This window comes from Azolla caroliniana, unplaced genomic scaffold (assembly GCF_043228905.1).
Source record: "Azolla caroliniana isolate FFs.n. ecotype wild unplaced genomic scaffold, voAzoCaro1.0.p SCAF_467, whole genome shotgun sequence".
Lineage (NCBI taxonomy): Eukaryota > Viridiplantae > Streptophyta > Polypodiopsida > Salviniales > Salviniaceae > Azolla > Azolla caroliniana.
In genome coordinates this window covers 1-19,756 of record NW_028230902.1, presented here as the reverse complement: position 1 = coordinate 19,756, position 19,756 = coordinate 1, and the positions used below count along the sequence as shown (strand labels likewise).

General features: G+C 40.1%; 1 protein-coding gene across 1 annotated transcript; it reads left to right on the top strand.

The window, feature by feature from the left end:
- Positions 1-13,118: 13,118 nt before the first annotated feature.
- LOC147848202 (putative tRNA pseudouridine synthase) lies at positions 13,119-19,727 on the top strand (the record flags this gene model as incomplete). Its single annotated transcript, XM_087338603.1, has 7 exons — positions 13,119-13,183; positions 13,452-13,691; positions 14,797-14,832; positions 15,957-16,069; positions 17,838-17,986; positions 18,738-18,882; positions 19,146-19,727. Coding segments are annotated over exons 1-7 (1,293 nt in total), but the record flags the coding sequence as incomplete, so codon positions are not given.
- Between the last annotated feature and the right edge of the window lie 29 nt (positions 19,728-19,756).

The following is a 19,756-nucleotide window of genomic DNA, read 5'->3' as shown; positions in this document are numbered from 1 at the left end:
ACACCCGGTTAAGGAGCGGTGGGCCGAGCCGGGAAATGCACACCCGAAAGAGGAACGGAAGACGTGCATGTGGCCATCAAGGGCCAAAGCGAAGCAAGAGTACAGGACAGTGTTCGGCACAGGCGGTGCCGAACAAGGAAGGCGGATGCGCAACACACGGAGGTGCCAAAGCGGGAACACCGACGCAGAGATAGGTTGTTGGTTCAGGTGATCTTGAACGGAAGGCCGGAGAGGGATCCTCCACACTGGTTCCAGAGACCTTGGCAGTCCGAGCCGATGTGGCAACATAAGACCAAGGAGACGGAAGGTGGCGGTGAGGGGACGAAGGTGATGGGCAACAACACGGGACGGCAACCGAGACAACGCGAAGGGCACCAACATGGAGGTCGGGGTGACGGCACGCTATACCGTGAAAGAGCGCGGCAAGCAAGGGAAAAACATGAGCGCATACTCTGGGAACGATAATGGCACTCAGGAAGAACCCATGGAAGGACATGCACGGCGAGCGAAGGAAGAGAGACCGAGTCGACAACAATGTTTGGGAGGGCCCGTCGAAGAAGAAGGTGCGTGCGGCGGACGTGGTGGATCGGATGGAGAAACGGGTCGGGGCCGGTAAGGAGCCGGCAAGATGGATCGGCGCCAGCAAGGAGCCGACGAGATGGTCGGGTGTTGGTAAGGTGGAGGACCCGGTTGCTCACCGTCACCAAGATCTCTCACCCCTTTTCCTTCCTTGGCACATACCGGTGGATGTGCGGTTTGGTGGGGGTGGATGTTGTGAAGATTTTCGGCTATAGTGTGAAACTAGGGTGGAATAGGGCAAGTCGGTGGTGTGCAACATGTGCACATGTATAGTAGGAAAACGGTGTATAGAATAAGGGGGGAGTATTGATCCCACATTGTAACGTTCCTCCCTCCTTAGGCTATAAAAGGAAGGGAGGGGTCTCTTGTATGGGGTTGCCCATTTTGAGTCGTAAGGGTATACCATTTTGTAGAGGGTCATTTTATTTCTAGGGTTAGTTCTTCTTCTTCTTCTCCTTCTTGAGAAGTCGGGCACCGCAGCCATGGCAGCAAAGTTGTTAGGGTTAACTTCTTTTCTTCTGAGCGTAGCCGGCTCGAAGTCGGGGTTGTATCTTTCTCCTTTGTAATATATACACTTATATCTGTTTGTGCATATTGGTGTATCTGGTGGTGTCGGGAGCATAGCCCCTCTCGTTTCTTGTGCATAAGATTCGGTGTCACACGCATGCTCTCTCTCTCGTGTTCGGTTGCCTCCGGGTCGTGTCCGGAGTCGGTTTTCTTGGCATCCCTTTTCCCCCTCGTCCGAGACCCCCGTGGTCCCGCCCTTCAACACGCACACTCGTAATAACGCGACAACAGATTATGTTCATAGTTGTGATACATGTTGCCGATCAAAAAAGCCTTAACATCATCCATATGGCTTATTATGGCCAATGCGTATTCTTGAGAACCCTTGGAAATCTATTTCCTTGGACTTCACTATGGACCTTCCAAGGGGATTCTATTCTCACTGTAGTAGATCGTTTTATGAAGATGACACATTTTCTTCCATGCACAAAGACCATTACTAGCCACGAGACAGTTGATTTACTCATGCGGGAGGTGTTTCGGCGTCATGGTCTTTCAAATGATATTATCAGTGATCGGTGTCCCCAGTTCATCTCAAAAAATTTGGCGGCACATGTTCAAACTCTTACATACTTCTTGCAAACTCTCTTTCAGCTACCATCCAAAAACTAATGGGTAGAGTGAACGCACCAACCAAACAATCGAGCAATATCTTTGTTGTTTTGCCAACTATCAACAAGATGATTGCGTTGATCTACTACATTTGGCAGAATTCTCTTACAACAACTCTGAGCATTCTTCTACTGGATATTCCCTATTTTTTGCAAACATTGGGTACCATCCTCGTTGGGCGTTGCTTGAACATCCTAAATTCCCGACAAACCCGATTGTTGAAGATCAGCTCACCCACTCCAAGAAATTCTTCCAGGCCATCTATGTGACACTCAAAACACTCAAAAGAAGGTTGTCGACCTTCATCGACGTGATTCATCAACTACATTTCAAGTGGGAGATCGAGTATGGCTCTTACAATGTAGCATTAAAACCACCAGACCTTGTTGCAAATTGGATTATCAACGTTTCGGCCCATATGTGCTCTCTCATAAGATCAATGATGTGGCATTTTGACTTGACCTTCCTCCTCATATGCGTCTTCACCTAGTCTTCCATGTTTCACTTTTGGAACCCTACACAACAAGCTCTATTCCGGGTTGTGTTACATCTCCCCCACCTCTAGTTGAAGTTTTCGATGGCTCTTAATATGAAGTTGTTGTCATTCTCGACTCCAAGATCGTCTGCAACAAGCTATATTATTTGATTGACTGGTTAGGTTATATACCTAATGATCGAACATGGGAACCTACAGAGAATCTTGCTAATGCTTCCGCTATGGTTCCCTCTCACTCACACACACTCTCTTCTCTGTCACACTCAACTACAGAGGCTCACACACAATTCTGTTCAACCTAACACTATGTTTGCCCTAAGTGTATTTATACTTATACCCTGTATGGGCCATTTACAAATATAGCCACTGCTACTGTTATTCCTATTATAACAACAATAATTAATCAGTTGGCAGGATTTGACTAGTCGAACTTATCTTCGACCAGTCGACCTTATCTTCGACTAGTTGGCCCGACTAGTCAGCCTTATCTTCGACCATCCGGTCGGCCCGACTAGTCGATCGTGTCTTCGACTTGGACTCTCCCATTGTCGACTCTCCATGTCTTCGACTATCGGCACTCGGCATGACCAATCGATTGCACCCATAGGAGGGACATATTCCTAACAGACTCCCCCTTCACTCCTATGGGTGGAGTCTGTTAGTCCTGTCCTCTGTCGACAAACTCTGAGTCTATCCATCGGTAGGTTCTTTGTCATTATGTCAGATCCATTGTTGTCCGCATGGATCTTCACAAGGGTAAACTCTTCTTCTTCCACTTTCTCCCGCAACTAGTGATACCTTCTCTGTATGTGCTTGGTTCCGTAGTGGTACGCAACATTCTTTACTAGATGTATGGCACTCTGGTTGTCACAATGAAGTAAGAAATCCCTTTGCTTCATCCCCAACTCACTGAGAAAATTTCTCATCTAGATTAGGTTTTTGTCAGCCTCTACCACTGCAATGTACTCTGCCTCTGTGGTCGACAAAGCCACAAACTTCTACAATCGTGATTGCCACAACACTACCCCCCCTGCATAGGTCATCACGTACCCTGTAGTGGACTGACTCAAGTCTGCATCCCCCGACATGTCTGAGTCGGTAAACCCTTCGAGCATGGGTTTTCCGACACCATACCTAAGACACACACCCAAGGTGCCTTTCAAGTACCTAAGTATCCATTTAACAAATGCCCAATGTTCTCTTCCTGGATTACTCATGTATTAGCTTACTGCTCCCACAGTAGATGTTATGTCTGCTCTCATACAGACCATAACATACATTAAACTATCGATGGTTGAGGCATACAATACTTTCTTCATCTCATCATTTTCCTTCTCCCCTCTTGGGCATTGCTTGGCATTCAGCTTGTTGTTGTCGCCTCTGACATGTTGAATCTTTCTAGAGTCTTCGTCACGTATTTCTCTTATGACAACCACATCACTTTCTTAGTTCTATCTCGAACTATATGCATCCTTAGGATTTGTTTTGCCAATCCAAGATCTTTCATAGCAAATGACTTGCCTAGTGCTTTCTTCAAGCTCACGATCCTCTTCGTGTCTTGTCCGACTATCAACATGTCATCCACATCTAATAAGAGAATTAAGAAGTCACCTTCATCATACCTTTTGACAAACACACAGTGATCAGGTTGTGTTCCTACGTGAAGGTCTCGAACTTCTTGTACCATTGGCGTGGAGCTTGCTTCAGACCATACAAGCTTTTCTTCAATCGACACACCAGGTTCTCTTTCCCTTTCTCCTCAAAGTCTTCGGGCTGTTGCATGTAGATTTCTTCATCCAGCTCCCCGTGCAAGAAAGTTGTCTTGACATTCATCTATTCAATCTCCAAATCCATACTAGCAACTATGCTCAGAACAGTTTGGATGGAAGTCATCTTCACGACTGGTGCAAATATTTCGTCGAAGTCAACACCCTTTTTCTGTTGAAACCCCTTCCCCACTATGTGGGCTTTATACCTAGGTGTGCTATCGACTTCTCCAATCTTCACCTTGTAGACCCATTCATTTACCCTTTGGTAGCTCCACCAACTCGTAGGTATAGTTTTCATGCAAGGAGTCCATCTTGTCTTGTGTTGCACTCCGCCATTTCTCCTTGTGATCATTAGCTATGGCTTCTTCATAGCACTCTAGTTCACCTTCATCAGTCAAGAGGATGTATTGGCTGGCATATGTCGTCGGTACTCTCCTTTCTTTGAGTGGGTATCTCCTTCCACTCGTTGTTAGCTCCAACTCAGATGTCTGTGCAGACTCTCCTCTCGGCTCGGGTTCATATGTGTCGATCGGTCATTGAGGATTTATCGATTCTGCTTTGTAGTCCTCGATCGACTTCCATAAGTCCACTGACTCTAACTCATTTGTGTTGGTCGGTTGCTCCGAGTTGACCGACTCGGATTCAGCTGTGTCGACTGGCTATCTCTAAGCAGTTGACTGTGTTGGTTCACTTGGCCTTAAGTCCATAGTAGTGGGGGTCGATAGGGAAATCGATTCCGACTTCTATTGCCTCCAGTCCTCAATCGTCTTGTCTTCCAAGAAGACTACGTCCCGACTCCTCACTACTTTCTTATCAACTAAGTCCCCAGCATGTAGCCAAGCTCGTCCTCCAAGTATCCCATGAATATGCATGGTTTTGACTTATTGTCCAGCTTCGACCTCTGATCCTTAGCCACATGCATATACACTAAGCATTCGAACGCCCTCAGGTGTTGGTAGGAGACATCCTTTCTTGTCTGCACCCTCTGTGGGACATCACCTTTCAATGGTACTGAGAGAGACCTGTTGATCAGGTAAACAACCGTGTACATCGCCTCAACCCAATAAGATTTCGGCAGTTTAGCATGTGACAGCATGCTCCTTACTCTCTCCATAATTGTTCGATTCATCCTCTCTGCAAGCTCATTCAACTCAAGGGTCTTTGGTACAATGTACTCAATTTGAATACCCTGGCCTTGCAGTATTCCTCAAACTGCCCTTTGTATTCGCCACCATTGTCGATTCAGATAGCCTTCAACTTCTGACCCGACTCTTGCTCAGTTCTTGTCTGGAACTCCTTGAACATTGACAATACTTGATCCATTGACTTCTGTACGAAGGCCCATGTCTTCCGACTATAGTCGTCAATAAACATTACGAAGTACTATCCACCTCGATGTGACAGAGCATCTACATAGCACACATCTGTGTGTACTAGTTCCAGTGCAACTTGTCTTCTTCTTGGTGGTCTTGTGTGGAATGCCGCTCAGTTCTGCTTTCCGACTAGGTAGTCGACACACTTCTTCAAGTGAACTCCTTTCACTTATGGGAGAAGTTCCTGATCAGCCAGGATGTGCATTCCTTTTCACTCATGTGGTCGAGCCTCTTATGCCATAACTCTCCACTGGAGTCGGCTGCCACATTCACTTCCGACTTGCACAGTCGGGCATGCATCATATACAATGTGCCCTCTTTCTGTGCTCGTGCCATTATGAGGTTTCCACTACAAAACTTCCACTTACCATTCTGGAAGCTACCATTGTAGCCTTCATCATCCAACCTTCAAGTTGGTATCAGATTCAATCTTATATCGGGGACATGTCAAACTTCCTTCAGCATCAGTCGACAACCTGTTGATGTCATCATGCACACGCTTCCAATGCCAGCTATCTTGCACTCTCCATGATCTCCCATCTTTACATAGTTGTGATCCCCAACTATGTAAGTCGAAAAACACTCTCTCGATAGAAGTTACGTGGAATGATGCACCCGAGTCGATTACCCAAGTGCACTCTTCGCTTACAAGATTTGTGTTGGCCTGCTCACAGATGAATAAAATTCCTTTGCACTTGTAGCTATGGTCGATGTGCCCTTTTCATCAGGAATCTTCCTGGGTTAGACGTTGTTGCCGACACTCTTTTCCTTCTTGAGGTGTCGGCAATCCTTTTGGAAGTGTCCAGGCTTTCCACAATAGAAGCATGTCAGCTTTCCTCTACACTTGGATTTGGCATGGGACTTTTCTCTCCTTGGTAGACTCCTTTGCCGATTCCTTCCTCTGTTAGTATGTTGAGTCAAATTTGACGCCGACTGGACCAGGACACCCTTGTCCTTCCTTCTAGTCTCCTCATTCAAGATGCTTGTCTTTACCGCTTGTAGAGACAAGTTCTCTTCCTAGCACGAGGTGCTGAGAGTCACCACTAGATTCTCCCAGCTGTCTGGCAGGGTGCACAATAGGAGGATGGCATGCATTGCCTCCTCAATGGGAAACTTGGTTGCGGCAAGTTGATTCACATACCCCATGAATGTGTTAATGTGCTTGACTATGCTTTCCCTGTCCCTGTATTTCAGTCTCACGATCTTTCTCATCAAGGATGTTTTGTTGAGGATGTTCTTCCTCTCATACAAACCTGATAGCTTCTGCCACATCTCGTAGGCGTTTGTGTCGTTCACCACATGTTGAAGAACAGTAACATCGATGCACTATCTAATGGTGGCCACCACCTTCCCATTCAAGAGTTTCCATTCAGACTCTAATACCCCCGTGGGTATTTCTGCTCTATCAATTGGCTCATACAGGTCATTGACTATGAGAAGGTCCTCATCTTTATCTTCCAATCTACATAGTTCTGAGAGTTTAGAACTATCATGCTTGGGAGGCCGCTTACACCTCCTTCCATCTTCAACCAAGCTCTAATACCAGTTTGTGGAGTTTCGTTCCCTTGAAGTCATGACAGGGACCGACTATAAGTAGGTAATATCATGGAAAGACAAGAAAAACAACAAATGCAAAGAATACACAGATTTACATGGAAACCCTAAATGAGGAAGCCACGAGAGAACAGGTCTTCACTATACAATGGCTATACAAGACTACTAGATTACAACACGCCCACACAGCATAGTGTAACAGCCTCACAGGGCTCTTGACGTCTAAGCTCACTCAGCTATGGTGTCATTCCCTCTCGCTTACACACACTCTCTTCTCTGTCGCACTCAACTACAAAGGCGCACACATAATTATGTTCAACCTAACACTATGTTTGCCCTAAGTGTATTTATACTTATACACTATATGGTTCATTTACAAATATAGCCATTGCTACTATTATTCCTATTATAACAATAATAACTAATCAACCGGTGGGATTCAACTAGTCGACTCTAGTGTCGATTGTCCAGTCATCCCGACTAGTCGGCCTTATCTTCGACCATCCGGTCGGTTCGACTAGTCAGTCATGTCTTCGACTTGGACTCTCCCATTGTCGACTCTCCATGTCTTCGACTGTCGGCACTCGGCACGACCAGTCAATTGCACCCATAGGAGGGACATATTCCTAACAAATACTACGTGACATTCATCGATGACTTCTCCAAGAACACCTAGATCTACCCTATGCAGAAGAAGATCGAAGTGTTTGGACACTTCTAAAAGTTCAAAAACAAAGTAAAAAAATCAACCGGTTGGCATGTCCGATGCTTCGATTGGACGGCGACAAAGAGTACTTCTCCGACGCCTTTACAACATACCTTCGACAAGAAGGAATCCAGCGGGAGTTTACCTACCAACACACACCTCAGCAGAATGGAGTAGCCAAATGCAAGAACCAACACATCCTCAAGGTGGCAAGGGCAATGATGAACGACAAAAATCTGCCAAAGACATATTGGGTTGAAGCGACGAATACGGCCGTCTATCTGATTAATCACTACACAACATCAGGAGTGTTCGATGTTACCCACCACGAGAGTTTCTATGAGAAGAAACCAGATCTATCCCACGTTAGAATATTCTGTTCAATAACATATGTACATATTCCCAACAAGAAGCAGCAGAAGCTCGATCCCAAATCGGAGAAATGTATACTCGTAGGGTACTCACTCGAGAAAAAAGGGTATAAGTGCTTCAACCCTTCCACCAAGAAGGTACGAGTGAGTAGGGATGTCGTATTTGACGAGTCGGCATCCTGGTATACAGTCGAATTAGTCCCATCTGACACAGTCGAAACCGAGTTCGACAAAGATGTAGATGAGGATTATCGACAGAGGCTCACATCAAAGGAAAGTCCAATCTCAACCAGGTTGAGTGAACCACAAGAGCCTCCAAGCAACCAAAGCATGTCGCGGCCGAATCCAAAACAAGCCAAGGAAAAGGCCAAAATGCCTGAGTATGAAGACTCAGATGAAATCGAATCGGACCATTCACCTGACAGTGAGCATGGTGGACTGGTTGTGTCCATCATGAGGACACCAGGAGAACCATCGCTCCACCTGAAAGAAGAACGTAGTCTGTCTATTCGGCTACAACGACTACATGGCATATCATTATGCATTCATGATGAAGGTAACAAAAGTCCGTGAACCGGAAACCTTTTCCAAAGCCACGAAGGACCTTAGATGGGTCGAAGCGATGAATGAGGGGATGCAAGCACCCTCCAAGAACGAGACATGGGATCTCGTCCCTTTGTCACACCACTAAAAGGCAATTGGATGTCGGTGGATCTTCAAAGTGAAGCACAACACCAACGGCACTGTCAATCGGTACAAGGCCCGGCTTGTGACAAAGGGCTACGCGCAAACGCACAGTGTTGATTACAAAGAGACCTTTGCCCCAGTGGCAAAGATGAGTATGTTGAGTGCAAGATTTACATCGGGTTAACCATTTAGGAGGCTAAACTATTGGCATGGGATCACAATAATGACGACGACTATAGGCAGAAGATGTCTTCTATAGAGCGGATTCGATTTTTCCACCGCGAATACTTGGACGTCAAGCAAAAAACTGGCATTAAGCTATACCCAGCACTATGACGTCAATGTTTACATGAAGTTGGGATAGTGGTCGATGACGTAGTGAAGTCGGATGGTATCCACAAATATGAATATTGGATCCAACTTGCCTTTAGGGATGATGAAGTTTGGGACTTACATGAACAAATATTTACAATGTGGGAGAACAAGAAAGTCAAGGGTCAAAGACAAAAGAAGTCTAAAGTCGACACACTGTTAGAGTTAAAGTCCACGACGGCAAAAAAAATCGATCTAACAATTGAAGAAGCAACTAACGATATGAAGTTGTCTCTCTAGCGAGTGATGCAAGGGATTAAAGATGAGCAACTTCTCATTTCAGTTTTGTCGAGAGTCGTGGCCAAAGAATTGAGCCTTGAGGAGATGGTGATAGAGTTCAACAAGTAAGTCTTTACATTTATTTTCTTAAAATGTATTATATGATAAGGATTTCAAATGTGTTCTAATGTGTAAATATGTTTTGACAATCATAAGGTCTACATGAAAATCCATGAAATTATGATAAAGCAACTAGGTTGCTTGACATGGGACCAAGTGACTGAAGAATATATGTTGACAAAACTGAAATGAGGTGTTATCAGAATGCTTTATCACATTCAAGGATTGGGTTAGTATCTCTCTCCTTATTTGCATATGGGAATTGTATTATATTTCTCTATCTAACTCTTTTAATTCTATCTCCTTTGCGCATTAGAAACCATGTCGACGCAAGAAACCGGGAGAAGCAAAAGACATCCATGACTTCCCAACATCGTTTCTTGCTCACCTCGAAAGGGCCAAGAAGGAAAAGGATCATCGCTTAGTAAAATCATACGATGTGAATGATGATGGGACCTTTAAAAATTTTAGCCTCAAGAAAGACATGACACACGATTTATATTACAATGTATATTGTGTTGATATGGCCGACATGAAGAAGAAATTGCCAAGAAAAGACTACACATTGTTGATTGCCGACATACCATATGGTTTTCAAATGGTAGGATCAACATACAATGAGGAACCTTTCATATTCAAGCAACTAGAGAAAATGGTGAAGGATTTTGCAGAAATGACGATAGAGTCCTTGTGGAGAATTATTATTTTTCATAGTATGGACCAAGTCTACTTTGTTGCAGAAGCGTTTGAGATCTCATTGTCATGGCATCGAGAACCTAGCATGGTATGGATACATGTCGACTACTTGAATTTATATTTTGTAAAAGGTTGATTCATGCTTGACATTTGAATCATGTGTCTCCTGGTTATTTCGTTCTCATGTGCAGGATAAAAACCAATGTAAATAGAGGACCAACATTTAGATTTGTGAATGCGATCGAATATATAATTGTAAGATATTTTGATGAGATTAAAAAACAACGAATCAAGGAGCATTCAAATGAGGTCTGAGGTTCGAATATGTTGGTGTATCTAGCTGTTACACGAAAATTACGGTACGTGACCACAACTGAATGTGGTCTTGTCAACCCATATTAGAAGCCTCAACAATTCATTATGCGCCTTTTAGAAATGTTCTCCAATGAAGGAGATTGTATATTGGATTTATTCTCATGCACTGGTAAAGTTTTATGTAATGTATACTATGGTTTACACAATTAAAATAACCTTGTAACTTGTTTAAAGCAATTATTAATATATTTTCATGATAGGTTCTACGCCAGCATGTGCTTTGAAGCTTTTTCGCAATACGGTTGCACTGGAGAAAGACGATGAACATATCAGTTTCATTAACATGAGGATTAGGTCCTTACGGGAATGTCCTAATCAAGATGAGGAAGTAGGGGCCAAACACATCGCGTTCCATTCCAGTGAACATCGAAGTGCATTGTTGGATAAACTTTCCATGTTCTTTGACAAATGGTTGGTGCATGTAATGCAATGGTTCCCCATAGTGGACTATCACACTTTGTTGAAATAGGAATGTCTCATTTGGGTGATAATGGATTTTAAACCTAAATTTTTATGACTCCTTTTACTAGAGTTGATGAGTCAAATGGGCAAAGTGTTGGTATCCCCACATGAAAATGTTACAAACAAGTGCACATTTTGTGTGTTATGGGATACACATTGCAAGACCTCAGGATGGATATTTATGAACACACCTAGCGTGAAAAAAGAATTAGTTTTAAATTGCAGTGGGAGAGATTTGCATGTCATTGCTTTGGATGTGGTGATGGGACCACTTTTATGGCGGAATTGCAACATCATTGTCCTTTGACCATGGAGGTTCATAATGAAGGGAGTGGTAAGGAAAGAGCTTGGAGAGATTTTGGTATGTCATACATTATGGTTGTTATAGATGAAGGAACATCATTTGGTGCATGTGACAAAGATGTCCCACTTCAAAGTTTTGGGCCTAAGAATAAGGGAAATCAAATTGTAGATACGCTAATCAAAGGCTAGTACTTACAAATAAAGGGAAGAAACCAAGTAGGCCTAAGATTGATCTTGTTGTTTATAAAGATGAACATCATGTAAAACTCAAGTTGAAGGAGAAATCAACGAATATGCATTGTAATATTTTGCCCACTATTTGTGATACTATTTGGCATGGAATTCAATGGAATGGCATTGGAAAGCTCCTTGGCCACAAAAATTTAGAGATAAAGGATTTTACTCCAACTTCAACTCAACTCATTGGGATTGGTTGTGAATCCATCGAACCCTCAAGGTTTTCACTAGGCTAGAGGACCTAAAGAGAAGGTTTTTGTTGACTCCCTAGGTTGATGGTGCATGAAAACCCATATGTAACATTGGAGCACACTTTAACTAGTTTCATGTCATGTTTTCCTCATAAGAAGTATGAAGTATGGGAAACTTTCTTACGTAGAGAATGGGATATATTTTGTGTGGTTGAGCATAAGTGTCATGAATTAGTAGGGTCCACAATTCATTCATGTGGATATTCAACAATTTATGCAAAACGTCTTAATAATCATTATTTAGGTACGAGATTAATTTTGTGGGATTCAATCATGGATGATCTCAAGCTAACTACTTGGATTTTATTGGTTGTGGAGGTTCTTAAGTTGGACATATGTACATGGTTGCATGGGAATGATCTAGGTTTTACCTTCCAATTTGTATGACATAGATAGGCATGGAGTGAACTATGCATCATTTTACCAATATCATTTTGTATGATAGTTCCACAAGAATGAGATCCTGAGACCACTTCCCTATTTGTTTGGAGACTTGCAATCGTTCAATTAACATGTTTAAATCATTACTTGGAAATCCTCCATTATGCTTTAACTCTTCTTTTTTACTTTAACCTCACTAAGTTGGTTCTCTCATGGAGCAAATTTTGGGGGAGTAAAGGCATGGGATACAACTTTATGAAACCTTAAGATCATTCATCGCATTGTTATTTGAAACACGACAATGGGTGTTTGCACATTTCATACAAACTCGTCTCAAGATCAAAGATGGAGATCATTTCCTTTCTTTTGAGATATATGGGGATTAATGCATTAAAGTTGGGAAACATGGGATGCTTTTGTATTTAATGGTAGACATGGAATTAGAGCATGTCCGAAAGTTGAAGGGAGTATTGATGTGCAATTTTGTTCATTGGAGCAAGCCAAAATTCTTTCCATGGTGGAGTGTTCGTCGTGCCTATTGGCGATTCAACATGTGTGCACTACCCTTGGAATGAGAACTATTGTAGTGTTTTTCACACACATTTATCACTATAATCATGTGTTTTTTGCCAAGAAAAGGAAGAGATAAACATATTGCATATATGTTGTGAATGTCCATGGGAAATCGATTGCGATCAATGGGATGGGGTGAAGCCCATGGAGGGGGGATCAAACCCGGGTTCGCCTTTAATCTTAGGACATTAAGGGGGACAAACGTGGGGATGTCAAAAAATAGTGAGTAGGCTCAGAAGGTCGGGATTTGGGCCGAAGAGTGGTGTGCGTGTGTGGTCGGTCATAGGCAGCCTAATGGGCGACCCGCCCCAAAAAGAAGAAAGACCAAGTGGGGATCCTGCCCATCCCAAATCCCCCCACAACCCCTTGAGGCTTGAAGTAAGAGGAGTGGCCCAAAGAAAGAATGCTTGCTGATGGGTGTCAATGTCATTCTACTCAAAGTTGAGGTAGCCATGGATATTCAACTGGCCTTCGCTCGAGGTGAGTTGTGCATGAGAGTACCAAGCTTTGCAACTTACTTCAGTATTTTCATCACAGAATTCAGCTCTGCATTGGAAAAAGTTAGGTGAATGAACAAAAACACTGATAATGTTTATATTATCTTTCCTGTTTTTCTGGCTTTATTGTATTTCTTTGTTTCATTTTTTGGTTTTATTTCTTTTATTTTGTATATATTTGTTTTTGTTCTGTACTATGATGATCCTTGTTTTTGTGGTTTATTATAATTTTTATGTCTTTTCCTGAACAGGGGTAGACAATGTATTGAAACAACAATCGATATCTTTTTTTGCCCCACAATGTTGGTTCTCTGTATGGAAGAGGAGAAAGGAGTGCAATAGGGATGGTGGTGCTGCTTTCAAAAGGATTACATGTACTTCTTTCACAACGACACGACCTCATGTTGAAGGCGAGATGTCGACTGAATGTAGCAAGACCATCAAAAGGAAGGTGGCTATGTGGATCGGTTATGTCGGCACCCACTTTAAAGGTATTTCATCATGATCATTTTCACTGAGTTGTCAAAGAAGGGCATAAGATGCATACAAGAAAGAAAGATATGTTAACATGTTTTTAGAAGCTGAATTGGCCAATGATACTGAACGAGAGCTTACATCTTAAAATGCAATCTCATATTTGAAAATAACCCAAAATAAATGTAACTACATTTGTTAAAGTATCTAAGGTGTCAGATTCGTTAACTATATGTAACCTCCCGAGGTTAGATGAACTGAAGCTTTTGCCCTTGGAAGATGTCGACCATGGATTGATCCATGGATATTTTTTTCTTTTCCATATCCATGAAATGGATGAATTAAAGCCTCTGATCGAGACTCATCTCTTCCCACCACCATGTAAAGTAATTGGAAATCTGATATCCCGATCCTTGTTCTGAGATCCATGGCATTTTTTTGTGGGCTTCATTTTCAGCTCATTCAACAACTTGTACATGTAGGGCATGAGTTTTCCTTTTGGCTTCTTCCACTGTTTCATTCATCATATCCAACTTGCATGTGAGTGCTCATTTTTGTTTCTCAACTATCTCTGTCAAAGGGGCATTTTCTTCTATTTCTTTTTGAACATGCTCAACTTGAGCTTTTGCATTATTTTTCTACATTGTTAGCATTTCCTTCTCGATATTGTCATATAGTGAAGATGCATTTATCACTGCTTTTACCTTTCTGTAGATCTGCTTTCATAGCTTGGTTCATCGACAATATTTCTGCTTGACTAGATATTGTTTTTGCTTTTAGATATGTTTCCATATAATCTAGAGATCTAAGGTTGATTGCATTATGAGGCTTGTGGTTTCATTTCTTAGAGGTTCTTGTGATTCTTTTGATAAAAGGGCACACAGTTTCATTTTCTGTTTTTTCAACTCCCTTTGCATTTATGTGCATTTCCTCTTCCAAAGCATTTTGTATATTTGATGGCATTCAAGTTTTATATTAGCATCTTCAAAAGACCAAATGTAAGCTATGAGATTAAAAGTTATATCCATGTGAATCTTATAGAATGTTCGATAATGTGAAGCAAAATTAGATTGACAATTTCTGATAATATGAGTTTTTAATATTGAACTTTATTTTTATCAGGTCTTCAAATTCAGCGAACAACGGCAGCTGGACAGAGTAAGCACATTCCTTGTTATTCTATCGCTAGTCAATATATCTAATGAGTTTTCATTGTTTCTTCTTGTTGGGTAACTATAACATCAATAAGAATGTATTGGGCTAGGCCCTAAAAGTTATGGATGTGATTTTTCATTTCATATTTTTATTTTCTTTTTGTCATATAGTTTAGCTGCTACTATGTCAGCGCTTTTTCTCTCCAATAACCTCTTATGGATTTTTTGAAATCCAGATAATGTCAATTTTAACATTTCAAAGTGGAGTCTATTCTTAATATATTATCTTCAACTTCCCACCCCTAAGTCTGTGTGCTTTGTTCCTCGGACGTTGCTGTATGAAAAAAGTCAGATAGGTACCAAAGTATACATAATACCATCACTGTGTCTGCCTGTACAAAACACATATCAGATGACGCATTATATAAGACCTAAGTCCTTTTGTGTTATTATCATGTCTTCAAATAAACTCTGTCTAATGTTTTGATAAAAGTGGACTGTTGAAGGGATGTTGTAACTACTATGATAGACTTATCTGCTTCCATTTGAACTGTAGTGGCCTATTGAATTTCTGTTTATCCATAACTCTAAATGAAATTCTCAAAAATCATTAACCCTAACAAAGGAAGAGAATGGTCATCATAATCCTCTTAGCCTCTAATAGATATTTATTTATAGGCACATGTTAAATTCTGCAATTTGTGATCATACACAAGCTTTCTGTTTGTGACGTCAATATCAAAGTGATCTTCCTAGTGTTCTCGGGTTTTCTTAATTTTTCAATTTTACTTGGCCGCTTCTTGAAACCTGATCGATTTCAAATTTTTATAGACTTTTTGTTCCTTCTTATGGAACTACTACAGTTATGACTTGTTTCTTCAACATTGTGCCTTAGAAGTTATATCTACCTATGGTGAGACAATGGATACCATCAATGGTATGGATGCATGTATTAAGAATGCTCACTCTATTTTGCTAGATAAAGAATCAGAAAGTTTAAGACTATTTATTTTGAATGGGGAAGTTTAATAATCTTTAGAATCATCAATTTTCATATATTAGAGATGGATGTTATGAAATATTTTCCATTCATAACTCATTACCCACCATTCCATTCCTTTTATATAGCTATTGAACAAGAGCTGGAGACTGCAATATTTAAAGCTGGAGGCATTCTTGAAAGTAACTTGGGCTCCCTTGAGAAGATAAAATGGATGCGCAGTAGTCGCACGGATAAAGGGGTATTGAACTTGTCTCTCTTCCTCTTTAGAGAAATGCATTTTCTACTTCAGCTACATACTAGTTCTTCATGTTGTAATTATTGCCAACTACTATACACTTTAGCTGTGGTAAAACTCTTGGAATGGAAAACAAAGATTTCTTGCACACCTCAATGCCATCAATACTCCAAAATTGATTGTCCTGATTGGAAGACATTGGTTTCTCTTTCTACTACTATTATAGGAGTTCTTTGTGTGGTCTGATGTGCTGTCTGCACTTGTTTCTGCTGCTCATTTCTTCAAAAAAAAAAGTTTTGTAACCATCTACAGGCATAGAACATAATAAACGCGTTTGTGCAAGCATACAAATGTTTGAAAACGTTTGGAAACGAATACGTTTAAAAAGGGAAAAATACGTGTTCCTTTTTTTTTGTTTTTCCTTTTTTATTATTTGAAATTAGCTCACCCTAGTGGTAAGTTGTTGTGCTACTATCGCCTATATCTTGGGTTCGAATCCCAATTTTTTCTCACCTCCCCCCCCCCCTCTCTCTCTTTAGTGTCATGTCATAGTAAAATTTTATGTTAGTGTCATGTTTTCTTCATATTCTCGAATATACGTTTTATGAGTTTTTGAACATTTGATTATAATTTATAATGACATATTTTGATTCAATCTCTATAGTTCATACTCATTTTTTTGTAAAGTTCTAAAGTGAAGAAATTGATACCTGAGAACATCGATAATTGCAAGATGAGCTCATCATCAATACAATTATGTCTTTGAATTATTTGATTTTTATGTTCGTGCTTTCTAATGTTTAGTAGTTAAGTAATTCCTAAGGTTTGAACTTTCAATTGTGTTGACATTTGATTCAATCATTATATAATATAGACCATAGTCATTTTTTGAAATTCCAATCTTTTTTTTTCTCTGACTTATAAATCCAATCCAACTTTGAGATGATTTACCATACATGTTTGATTGAATCATTCTCGAATGCGAATGCACATATGTTACGTATAGTTCATTTTATGTCTACAGGTTTTAGAGTCAATATGAGGATTTCAAAAATCAGCCAATTAGCAGTTCAATGTTCAATAGTTAATGACATTTGTGTATTGAAAACACTTATTATCACATAGATAACTATTTCAGGCTTTGCATGAAGAGATTATTGCACAGTATTTACTTTTGGGAAATTACTGCAAATATGCGTACAATATAGACCATTATGAAAGTGTGCATCTTTACTTTCAAATTTACTGAAATATGCTTTGTCAAAGTTGTAGAATTGCATGATAGTAATTATATCTTAATCAAGATATCATTAAGATAGCTATCTGATTCTGCATTAACTTAATCCTTCTAATAATCATAATTGAAGATAAGCTTTTAGGGTAATGTGACTTCAAATGCTCTAAAAAATTAATGCAAAATCGCTTTCTAACTAGAAAACTATCTAGCTTCTAGTTCTTCCAATTAGTGAACATTTTTCACTTTAATAATGTTCTTGCTTCTCTAAAATGATGAATGTGTGAAGCTACGAAACTCATTAGATCCTTTCTGATAATGTCTAGGAAAAGGAAACAATGAAGAATTGACTTACAAGAAGGATAGAAAAATGCTGTTGGAAGAATGTTCTAGCTACATTGTTTAACGTATGTATCTTTAGATTGAAGTTCTGACAATTCATGACGTGAAGTTGTTCTCTGGCAAACATGTCTTGGTTTTTCTTGGTGTATGTTCCGTCTGTTTTGGGGTTGAGTTTCTTTTGGATTACTTTTTCAGGTGCACTCTTTATCAACTGTTATTTCTTTCAAGATGGAATTTGAACAGAAAACCGCAGCGAGTGACCAGGATGGGCTTAAATTTGCAGACAAAGTAAATCAATATCTCCCAAATACCATAAGAGTATTTGGCATTGTTCCTGTTAACAAGTTGGTTGCCCTCTGTAACTTGGCCCATACACTATAAAGCATATTAATTTGGTTACAAGGATCAAGTTTTGTGTTTTAGGAATTCCTGATTTTTTTATAAATTTAGAACTCGGCTAGTTAACTGCTTATTTCCTGTTTTAAGTCTTCTAAAAATGAATAAGATCTCTTTGCCCCTTCTTCTGCTTATTGCTGTTTTTTCTCCCTGTTCTATATTTTTGGTGACCTGAAGTGTCAATCTTGATGGGAGTTTCTATTTTTTATTTTATATATTTTTTTGTTTTATTGGTCTTTTACTCTCGTCTTATGTAGACTGCAGAATTTCTGGAGTCCAATTGCATGTCTATTTAGTGTCTAACCTTACAACATAAAAATGGTGTCTTGGCCTCATTTACTACAAATAAATATTCATGGCTGTATGAGCTTTGAATTATAATCTTTCCCTTGAAACATTATGTTAATTTGCAGTTCATGATACTGTTTTAAGCTTGCCTCTTTCTACAATTCTGTTATTAGATTAATTTAGGTTGGACTAACATGACCATATAATCATGTGCATTAGAATGTTTCTTTATTGAAGAATTTTGATTGATTAAGTGTTCTGAAGATGAGGAAAAATGCCCTAGATTCATGGAAAAAAGTACTCACCTATTAGTTGAAATATTGCAGAAAAAAAACATGCCTTCCAAATGATCTTGAGGAGGATTCAAAACTTTCTGAATGGTACTATATTTCTACATTTTTGGGTTTGCAGATCTTTTGATCCAAGAAGAGAGTGTTGCAATCGCACATACTACTATCTTCTACCTGCTACAGCAATTGACATTACTCTAGACTCTAATGATGAAGAAATACAACAGAAGATTAGTAGATTTCAGGATATTCTATCTTCATTTGAGGTACGCATTTACTATTCATATAGGAAATAGAAATGCCCAAGTAGGAGGTGAACAATAGTATTGCTTTGATATACTTTTCTGCTTCTACTTTTAGATGCATTAGAGCATTATCGAGGAGATCCGTGGTCCAAAATATGTATGGATCAGATTCTTTTTGTCATGCACCTTAAATCACTCATTCTTTCTCTCATGTAAATTGAATCAAAATTGAAACATGTATTCCATATTTTCAGAATACTGTATGATTGTCTGAATCCTTTCAGGGGAGGTTTCCTTACCATAATTATACAATGCGGTCACAATACCGGAGCAAGACGGTACTTTCAAAACGTACCAAAGAAGTGAAAGACATTACTGAGGGGTTGTTGGAGGATTCCAGTGATGATGAGTCCAGTTGCCCAATAATAGCAGTAGAAAACGATGATGAATCCAGGTGTCCAACAATAGCAGTAGGAAACGAATTACTCGCTTTTCCTTCCAGATCTCAGATCAATGATAAGATCAATAATTCATCTCGACCTTCAAAACTTAGGTGGCTTCATCAAGTTGATTTGGCAGATAAGATTTCCAGTGCACATTTTAGAAATATTTATTCCTTTAAGTGTGGAGAGCTGCAGATGCATGAGGGTTTGCAGTTTTTGAGGTTGACTATTCATGGAGAATCATTTATGCTTCATCAGGTATATACAAAAATTCACGTTCTGCATATTATTATTTTCATCACTTTTTGGGTTTATATTTTATGCATCATGCCACCTATTTTGCTTATATTTGATGAAATTGATGTGTCACGGATAATGCACAAGATGTCAATGTTGTACAGAGAGTTTCAGTATTTCTTTTCAGTTATGACCCCCTATATATTATTCAATCT